Below are 10,887 nucleotides of genomic sequence, written 5' to 3' on the forward strand. Positions count from 1 at the left end.
AAAAAACCCACTGTTAAGGATATCAAAAGAGCATTTCAGTACATTTCAGCAAAATTACCAGATTTTGCCCTCATTTCACCAAATATTTCAGTTTCGGCAGGGGGGCACAATGGCCTTTACCATCAAAATTTTGAACCTTGATCATCACGTAAACTGGGTCGATTCTTGGGGAAATAAATTCTATATATAATCCAAATCAATGCATGGACTAGTTACACCGCTATAACTGTAAATAGAACCTCCTGACTGCTACCACTCCTAACCCATTCTACGTACTTGAGATTTCCAACACAGAGCAACTTGGGCTTGAGCACATGTAATGTAGGAAAGGATTTCACAACCAAACCAGACCCAAGACTGCAGGATTTTATAAACCAAAGAACAACCAATAATTACCCAAAATTAGGCAGCAAATAACAGTCCAGAAGTAAGAATCAAACAGTCCTTGTAAACCAGAATTTTCAAACCCAGAATTTGGAATTTCTGAAAGAGAGATTACACCAAACAAATAGACTAACCAGCAGCAGGTATAGAGTATTAGATAAGCCACAATCAGAAACAAATACCACAGGAGCAGGTAAGTCAAACCAGATCTGACATCTGGGCAGAAACACAGTCGGCCAGAAGTATTTAACACCTCAGATCAGATAAACCCATAGTCTGATTGGTCCCAAATTAAGGTCAAACCTCCCTCTTAATAAACCCAACAATCAATCAAAAGGGGAGGGCCATCGGCTGGCTGGATCTTCAGAACAATATAGGGGCAGCAGGAGAGAAACTTGAGATTTCCAGAACCAGAAATCAAAAACAGTTCAGATCCCTTACCTGGTTTGAAGAACCTTGCAATTAACTTTGAAAGAAAGAAAGAATACTTGAAGAGACCTCTTGAACTTCACGCCGCAAAGAGTCAATTGGATCAAACACTAATTCCTTCAGCCTTAATCAAACACAAGACAACTCTTCATGAAGAAGACAATAGCAACAGCCATTAATTTTTTTTTTATCAAAATCATTCTAGGCTTTTAGTAGCCTCCTCTTCTTTATTTATAATGCTAATGGGGGAGGGAATTACAAAATAGAAGGTTCCTCAAAAAGGAAACCAAATATTATCCTAATACAATAGTTACTAAAAACTGAAATTAGAAACTAGTTGAAAAAGGAAACTAACTACTAATGACTTGACTCAATTAACAACTTGTGACTCCTAAGGAAACAAATATAACTCAAATCAAGCCCAATTAAAAAGGAAACTAATGAAAATGAAAACTAACTAATAATCTCGTACTTAATCTTAGAGGCCCCCCTTTTAGACCCATAAAAGTGGTCTATTATACTCAAAACACATGGGATCAAAGGCCTAACATGTATGGAACCCAACCCTAGGCCTGTTCCTAATAAAACAAGCATATTTTGGTAATTAATCTGCATCAACTCTCCCCATCTTGAAAAAATTCGTCCTCGAATTTTGCAGTGATGAGGGGGAAACAATATGTGAATAATAGCTTTGACCATTCCCAAACAAAATTCTGGTTGCTTGTAAACTTGTGGAATGTAATCTTCAAGGCGTGGAGCTTTCTCTTCACCGAACCATGATGACATAACAAACTTTATATGCTCAACCTCTGAATCAATACCAACTGTGAATGTCGTGTGTATAGAGTCGTCAACATTGGTAACCTTCTTATCAAGGGTTGGAGAAACAAGCTCTTCCTTGTCATCATAAATCTCAAAGACTTGTTTTGGAGTGATCTCAACCACTACCACATCTTCCACGGCTTCAGTCTTGTCGACTATGCTCTCTTCAATGTAGAACTTTTCAGTTGAATCTTCTATCTCTTGACCTTCTATCTTTGAAGCTTCAAGAACCATCTCTTCAATGTGAACCTTAACTTCAAGTTCTTTTGGTTTGAATAGAGGTATCTTCACTTCACATAGAGGAGTTGTGGCTCTTGGGGGTGTTGAAGTGTTAGGTTTAGTGGCTGAAAAATTCTTCTTAACCTCCCTAGCTTGATAATCAAACCTTCTACCTGGCTGTGCCATAAGTTCCTCTGCTCGAAGAGCCTTGTCAAAGCAATCTCTCACTGTATACACATCAACAACACCAATTTCTCTCTTAATTTCAACTCGTAATCCCAGTCGAAACTGAGAAAGTAATTGCCTCTCATTCTTCCAAATGCCTGTGCAAGAATAAAGTGCATCAAACTTATTCATACACTCCACCACAGTCATATTTCCCTGACGAAGAGAGTTCAGTTGGTCTTGTATACGAGCTTTGAAATTACATGGCAAGTACTTATCAGATAGTTCTTGCTTCATCTCTTCCCATGTAGTAGGTTCTCTACCACGGTCCTCCAGTTCATACTCATAGGTTCTCCACCAATCACGGGCAGCCTCAACTAGCTTACCACGAGCTAGTTTCATCTTCCGTTCCTCAAGTAACTCATAATAGTCAAAATAGTCATCTAATGCCACTACCCAATCATAGAACAATTGGGGGTCATATCTCCCATCAAACTCCTTCAGATCGAGCTTGACCTTCTGTGAATCTCCAGAATACCTCTGTTGCACGGGACACTCAGTCTCAAAATATCCTCTTACATGCTCTTTAACAGTAGGTTGTGCTATCGGAACCCTCTGTGGTGCTCTTAGATTAGGATTTGCTCTCCTGTTAGTCAACTGAGCAACTACATTCAATGGCGTTTCTACTTCGGGAGTTGTACGTAAATCGTCAGTAGGCTGTTGTGGTGGGGTCTCTTCATTCAACAACCTAGCATCCAATTCAACCTTCAATTCAGTCCGTAAGGCTTGCTGTTCAGCCTTCATCTCAGTCCTCATAGTCTTAGCATCTCCATAAGAGAAGCTAGGGTGGGAGTGTTGTTCCCAGCCATGCTCTGATACCACTTAATGTAGGAAATGATTTGACAACCAAACCAGACCCAAGACTGCAAGATTTTATAAACCAGAGAACAACCAATAATCACCCAAAATTAGGCAGCAAACAGCAGTCGAGAAGTAAGAGTCAAACAATCCTTGTAAACCAGAATTTTCAAACCCAGAATTTGGAATTTCTGAAACCGAGATTACACCAAACAAATAAACTAACCAGCAGCAGGTATAGAGTACTAGATAAGCCACAATCAGAAACAACTACCACAGGAGCAGGAAAGTCAAACCAGATCTGAAACCTGGGTAGAAACACAGTCGGCCAGAAGTATTTAACACCTCAAATCAGACAAACCCATGGTCTGATTAGTCCCAAATTAAGGTCAAACCTCTCTCTTAATAAACCCAACAATCAATCAAAAGGGGAGGGCCATCGGCTGGCTGGATCTTCAGAACAATATAGGGGCAGCAGGAGAGAAACTTGAGATTTCCAGAACCAGAAATCAAAAGCAGTTCAGATCCCTTACCTGGTTTGAAGAACCTTGCAATTAACTTTGAAAGAAAGAAAGAACAGTTGAAGAGACCTCTCGGACTTCACGCCGCAAAGAGTCAATTGGATCAAACACTAATTCCTTCAGCCTTGATCAAACACAAGACAACTCTTCATGAAGAAGACAATAGCAACAACCATTAATTTTTTTTTTATCAAAATCATTCTAGGCTTTTAGGAGCCTCCTCTTCTTTATTTATAATGCTAATGGGGGAGGGAATTACAAAATAGAAGGTTCCTCAAAAAAGAAACCAAATATTCTCCTAATACAATAGTTACTAAAAACTGAAATTAGAAACTAACTGAAATTAGAAACTAGTTGAAAAAGGAAACTAACTACTAATGACTTGACTCAATTAACAACTTGACTCCTAAGGAAACAAATATAACTCAAATCAAGCCCAATTAAAAAGGAAACTAATGAAAATGGAAACTAACTAATAATCCCGTACTCAATCTTAGAGCCCCCCTTTTAGACCCATAAAAGTGGTCTATTACACTCAAAACACATGGGATCAAAGGCCTAACATGTATGGAACCCAACCCTAGGCTTATTCCTAATAAAACAATCATATTTTGGTAATTAATCTGCATCACTTTCTTATATGGATTTCATTATCTACTCTAAACCATGATGTAAGTACAGCCCCTCATATGAACTTCAACTGGGGCTAGTACTAACTCTTACTCCCTACACAACCATAAGAAATGCTGCTCCCCCAGCTTACAATTAAGTAAAGAAAATCACAAGATTATAATCAACCCCATGTCTGATTATTTACTAAAAAAACCTTGGAACCCAAAGACAAAAGAAATTAAATTACTCACTAACTACTCTGAATCTTTGACAGAACCAATTCACCCATATTTTAATATCAAAGAAACAACGTGACATTAAACACAACTACAAAAGGAACTCTGAAAATGCAATTTGACATTGAATGGATATAATTCAGGCGTAATATTACTTTAGTTTCCACATAATAACTGCGAAACTCAGCCTAGTCAACTTACTGGACTTCAAGCAGCTAGGATTGATCAGCACAGGAAGATCATGAATTCACAATAAGTTGGGTATCAATGTGAGAAGAATCCATTTCCATTTGAATTTTATGATAGCATAAAGAAATAACATTTCACTTTCGTGCTGCTAATACCCCAATAAAAATTTGTTGAATTGATGTCAATGTGATTATTGGAGTGGAGACCAGTTGATCCATTTGAAATTTTGAATTTGAAACCACATATCAAAAACATTTTTTGTTTTTACTTTTCAAATAGATACAAAAAGAAAAAAAAATACAGAGATTAATATCTAACTGGTTACAACCTGATACCGAAAGAAATACAGAAATTAATTTAAAAAGGGAGTGGGGAGCCAACATCCATACCTGGTTCAGAATCTATTACACAGATAGGCAGGGAGTTAATAGCAACCCGACTTCTTCCTCTTTCCCACATGGTCTTGTACTTCCATTCCTTCTCCATCTCCTTTTCTGTACTGCTTCCTTCCACCTAACAGTTTATTTATTTCATTTTTTATTTTATTTTCTGAACGTGGGTGCTACCCCAGATCAGATTAACAGAAGCAAATTCAAATTTGCTCAGAGAAGGTTGAGTTCTGGGCCTAGATCAGCCCAGACCTGAGCAGTAAATGTGCTTTATGTATAAAAAAGAGAGAGAGATCAACTTTGTGTGCACCAGTTAAAAAAAATGCCAGAAAACTCACATGAAAAGGAATTCCTGTCAGGAGAGTTTGAATTGGGGACAAAGCAGGAAGGAGGGGGGAGGGGAGGAGAGAGTTCTGTTCTTAACAGGAGGAGCAAGTTTTTAATTTCCAATTCCAATTCCTTATAATTGGAAATAGTAAACCCCCCCCCCCTTTTTAACGGAAACAGGGGCAAGGAGGAGGCAGTCAGTCATCAATTTACTAAGTTCAGTTCTGAGATTGTGTGTAGCATTTCTGTTATTATTAATACTAATAACTTAATCGCCAAATAAAAGAACGTAACTAAGAAAGTTAAACAATTAATTTTCTGCAAACCTTAGGCCTCAGCCATATTCATCAAAATGAAACATTCACAGAAGGGTTGAGGCAAATGCAAATTTGGCCCCAGATGTGGAAGCATAGAGTTACGACTATGCGTATCATATGTGATTGATTCCATAAATTAGTGAATGAAGGATGGAGTATTGTTTATCTCAGCTCTTGGTGTTGGTATAAAAGATAATCAAATTCAAAACTAGAGTTCACATTTGCTGTTAGATCCTCCAAAATTGCATAGATCAAGTTACAATGCGGATGTGCTCTATCTTCAACCGAGAAAACATGAACAGCATTATTCACTTCAATCCAACTACAACCAGGATCCTTCTTCATTTCCAGGCTTCGCAATCTCTTCCTCACTTTCATCACCTCCTCCCACCGCCCCACCCCTGCATATATATTAGACATAATAACATAGGCAGATATTTGTCTATGGTCCAAATAATACATTCTCTCAGCGACCCTCTCACCTACTTCCATGTCCATCCAGAACCAGCAAGCACTGAGCAAAGCTCCCCACACAACTGCATCTGCTTCAATTGGCATTGCATTGACAAAATCCTCTGCTTCTTGTAGTTTCCCAGAGCGACCAAGAAGATCAACTACGCAAGCATAGTGTTCCAAGGTAGGGGTTACTCCATAGCATTTCTCCATTGAGTGAAAAAAGTCCATTCCTTCATCAACAAGACCTGCACGGGCACAAGCAGATAGAAGCCCAATGAATGTAACTACATTTGGACTTACTCCTCGTTCTAACATCTGATCAAATAGGGAAACAGCCTCAACTCCAAACCCATGATGTGCACATCCGCTGATCAGAGCCGTCCAAGAAGTCACATTGGGTGAAGAAATGTTGAGAAATGCAGTTTGAGCATCAGTAATGCTACCACATTTTGCATACATATCCAGAAGAGACGTCCCCACATAAACATTTGATTCAAATGGTGTTTTGATCACATGAGCATGAAGTAATTTTCCTTGTTTAAGAGATCCAAGACACGAACATGCATGAAATAGAGTAGAGAATGTGGACCTATTGCGCTCTACTGACAACCTGTGCATGGTCATATATAATTTTAACCCCTTTTCAGGTTGATCACTCTGAACATAACCTGAGATCATTGAGTTCCATGTCACAGTATTTTTCAGTTCCTTTGTATCTTCAAAAAATTTCAAAGCCATGCCAATTTCACCATTCCGAGAATGAACTGAGATCATAGTATTGGAAGATACTATAGTTCTATGAGGCATTTCCTCAAACAACTTTTTTGAATCCTCAAGCCGATTACTCATTGAATACCCTTTAATCATCAGATTATATGAAACTGGATTCTTTTCAACCATTTGACTGAAAATCATCTCAGCATAATCAATCCTGTCCATCGATATTAGACATCCAATTAATGTATTTGAAGCATTTAAACTTGGGTTAGCCAATTGATCATAAACCTGCTTTGCATCTTCAACAGCATCACAGTTGCAGTAAAAATCAATAAGTGCACCACCAATTGAGTGGTCAGATTCAAAGCCAGATCCAATTGCAAGTCCATGAGCAACTTTACCACTATCCAGAACTCCCAATCTACCGCAAGCTCTTATGACACTATCTAATGTAAACTCATTCGGGCTAGCTTCCCCATTCATTCTCATCAACTGAAACAACTCTAAAGCCTTCTCACATTCATTTTCGCTCCTAGAATAAAAAGAAATCAACGTGGTCCAGACTGTGACATCTCGGATCGGCATTTTGTTAAAAATGTGAAATGCATCCTCCATTAAATTACACTTAACATAACCCACAAGCATTAAACTCCACAATAAGGCATTCCACTCTCGGAACACATCAAACACTCTCCTTGCATCCTCGATTACAAAACATTTAGCATAGAAATGCAATAAAGAGCCCCCTACAAACTCAAAATTCTCCGACCCAGATTTCAGAACCAACCCATGAATCTGTTTCCCATCATGTAATGACTTTAAACTAGCACAAGCACTTAGAACAGAAGAAAAAGTGGTCTCATTGAGATTCATCCCAGTTCTATGCATCTGTGAAACTAAATCCATAGCTTCTTCAAACTTTCCCCACTGTGAGTACCCAGAAATCATGGTATTCCAAGAGACGACTGTTCTTGTCGGCATTTCATCGAACATCTTTCTAGCAATCTCCAATTTTCCTTCTCTGGCATATCCGTTGATTGAAATGTTCAAAGAAATCACATGCGGGATGGGATTCACATGACTACATAGGAAGGTCGTCGAATATAGATTGGGATTCCCCCGTTGTCTTCTGAGAAATGAGGATCTTAAAAGCATTAGATTTACGTTAAAGGGCAGCGAAGGGTGAGCGTAGTACTCAGCATGCGCATGTTGGGAACTCAAAAATCCCAAATTGAGAAAGCTGAGAGAAATACACCCCACAAGGATCCTTCTTTTGACGGATTTTTTGACCCAAAACCTCGACAAAATAAATAGAGAGAGAGAGAGAGGATTAGACTCTAACGATGGATTTGGAATTGGGATTTGGGGTCCTTTGGTTTTACCTTTCAACTTACAACTTTCAAATAGGCAACGGCTTAGTGGGCCTGGGCTTAAAATTTATTTTCAAAAATTAGGTTAGATGTTGAATCACTAAGGCTTCATTTGGTTGCAAGGGGAATGCAAATTTTTGATAAAAAGTGAAATTTATTTTCCAAGAAAAATAAAATTTAGATGTTTGATTACAGGGGAAATATATTTACCATGTAAAAAAAATTCCACTTAAATATTAAAATTTCCCTTTTCATTTCCCGACCAAAATAGGAAGACAAATAAAAACCCTACCCATGATCTCTTTCTCACCCTCTCACGACTCACTTTCCCTGCCCTACTCACGACTCACTTTCCATTGTCGAGTAGTTGAGACTCTCAACCCTTGTACTGGTTTTTTTGGTTCCCTCAGTCTAGGAAGCGGTGGATTAGGGTTTAAAGCTTATTTCTATGCGTTTTTATCCTCCACAGAGCCACCTCCATACTGTTTGATCCATCCCATTTTCGGCACCTGTGACTGAGAGAGCCAAAGAGCTTTCTTCTCAGATCGAGAGATTCAAAGTGAAGTAAGCGATGGGTCGTGTAATCAGAGCAAAAAGGAAGGGAGCAAGGTTTGTCTTTAAGTCACATACACACCACCACAAGCAGAGCACAGATTTGAATTGTTTTTGAGTTGGGAGGATTTTTAGGGCCAAAATATCTCTTCATTCTCGCTCAGATAAAGAAGCTTTAAATATTAGGTTTGATTTCTTTCTCTATTTTGTTCCATTTCATTTTGTTCCATTTTATTTTGTTCGCTTCATCTCCTTAGTCCTCAACGGGCACATAACTCACCTCAAGTGTTTAATGAAATGTGTCATAGAGGTATTATATCCTGTAATATTGTATTCAGCATTTGTGATTCCTGTTGTGGCATTCAGACTTTGATAATCAGATAATCAGGAATCAAACTTACTGTATTAAGTCTGAAATATGTCATAGAGTAAATTTCCACATGGTCATTGATACATGAGCTATAAGCCTCTGTGTTTATGAATTTCAATGGTAACATCTTCCTCTTAACACCTCAACAACAATACTCCAAGATTGGAAATAGTTTATTACAGTCGCTATGCCTTAAGTGGCCACGTGCACCCATACTTTCTCCCACTTTGGCCTATCTCTCCCTACCCAAAATAGGAGTTGGACGAGCTACATTATCTACTTATTTTCTGTCATTTATGTTTGATCATTTATTTACTAAGTTATGTTTAGATATTTATGTGTCATGGGGTAATGGGAATGGTTAAGGAAGTTGTAGAGTATGTAATAGAGTTCTAAATGGGATGGGAAATTGTAACTTTGTTTTTCAAGTCCTATTTAATTTGGTGGACATCTTAAATTACTGATAGATTGATATATTTTATTGCTGCTAAACTTTGTTGTTTTAGGAATGGGTAAAGAATAAGATAAATTAATAAGCTTTAAGTATTCACAGCATCAGAATCTTATACTAAGTAGGAAAGCTATGATGCCTGTGTTGTCAGGCAAACCCATAAAACCCCTAAGTCTTCTAGCAAGAATGAGTGATCAAAAAAAATACTCTTGAAGTCCCAAGGTTAATGGAGAAACATCCAAATAAAGCATTTTGGGTTCTATGTTGTTACTGCTACAGAAAATTACAGTTGTCTTTAATACAAGATGCAGAATTCCCTGCAATCACTGGTTACAATATAAAAAAATAGAATTATAAGCAAAACTATTACAAACCCAACCTTTGACTATCTACTTGACTGGATCAGTTGACCACTCAGTCCAAGTCACATCCATTTCTTGTGGTTTCTTTACAAGGGATTCATACAAGTGCAACCAAGTTTATATAATGTTGTGCTTGAAGATGATACTTATAAGGGAGAGATCAAAATTGGCTTTAAATTCACAGCAAATGTATGCATTTCTGTTTTTCAAATTTGTTTATGCATGGATTTATGTCAGCCCTTTGAATCTGGAATTAAACAAAAGTCAGCACTGATGATCTCCTAATCTGCAGGTAGAAGTGCAAAAGGAAACAAGAGTATGTACTGAGCTGGACAAGCAAAAACCAAAGCCAATATATGGAACACTCTTCAGTTTCTGGAGAATTCCTTGGTTGAAATTTTGAGTGCATATACATGTTAAGGACTGGTTGCTAATTTTCATTTTACCATCAAACCGGATTGGATGAAAGGGGTGTAAGTGGTTACAATTTAGTAAGTTTGGTTGGATTACTAGTTTTATAAAATTTTACATCAATTTTACGGTCAACCAAACAACTCTGGGAAATTAATTTCACTTCACTTCTGTTGCAACGAAACGACTCAAAAGGAAAAACGAATTTCCTTCACTTCCATTCCCTTCCCTTCCCTTTCCCATTTCCCTTGCAACCAAACGTAGCCTAAGGGGATTGGTTAATGATTTGGTCACAAAAGGATTTTCAATGGCATCTTCATGAATGGAATCAAATCCTCTCCGGTGCCATCGGAGGCTCCTCGTGTATTAAACAGTTGGGAGGACTCAGGCATGCATTCTGACACACATATGTGCATGGTGCACCCCTAGGTCCTCCTAGCCATCGGATTCTCGTTGGGCCTCCAATGGCACTGGAGAGGATCTGAATCCCCTTTGAACACCTCCATTATCTATGATCCTATAGAGTGGGCCTATCAACATTCACTTCCAATCAAGGATTAAAGTATCGGTATCCGTCATCGTATCGATCGGCCAAAATTAAGATACGTATCAGAGGGTATCGTATCGTATCGGAGATACACTAAGATACGTTAAAGATACACACATAAATGGATAGGCACTTTTGCATAAAGAATTTGTTAAAAAAAACTATTGATAACATGTATTATAA

General features: G+C 38.1%; 1 protein-coding gene and 1 long non-coding RNA gene across 2 annotated transcripts; one reads left to right on the forward strand and one right to left on the reverse strand.

The window, feature by feature from the left end:
* Window positions 1–5,551: 5,551 nt before the first annotated feature.
* On the reverse strand, window positions 5,552–8,000 carry LOC122081939 (pentatricopeptide repeat-containing protein At2g13600-like). The gene has a single exon (XM_042649369.1). It carries the CDS (start codon window positions 7,794–7,796, stop codon window positions 5,631–5,633), a length of 2,166 nt encoding a protein of 721 aa, XP_042505303.1. The 5' UTR covers window positions 7,797–8,000; the 3' UTR covers window positions 5,552–5,630.
* Window positions 8,001–8,298: 298 nt separating this feature from the next.
* On the forward strand, window positions 8,299–10,292 carry LOC122081941. Its single transcript, XR_006141257.1, has 2 exons — window positions 8,299–8,749; window positions 10,039–10,292. It is a non-coding gene; the product is annotated as an uncharacterized LOC122081941 (long non-coding RNA).
* Window positions 10,293–10,887: the final 595 nt, after the last annotated feature.

This window comes from Macadamia integrifolia, chromosome 6 (assembly GCF_013358625.1).
Source record: "Macadamia integrifolia cultivar HAES 741 chromosome 6, SCU_Mint_v3, whole genome shotgun sequence".
NCBI classification, from domain to species: domain Eukaryota; kingdom Viridiplantae; phylum Streptophyta; class Magnoliopsida; order Proteales; family Proteaceae; genus Macadamia; species Macadamia integrifolia.

What these genes read in the sequence shown, in the direction of transcription:
- LOC122081939 (XM_042649369.1), bottom strand. Translation starts at nt 7,796, where the DNA reads ATGCTTTTAAGATCCTCATTTCTCAGAAGACAACGGGGGAATCCCAAT.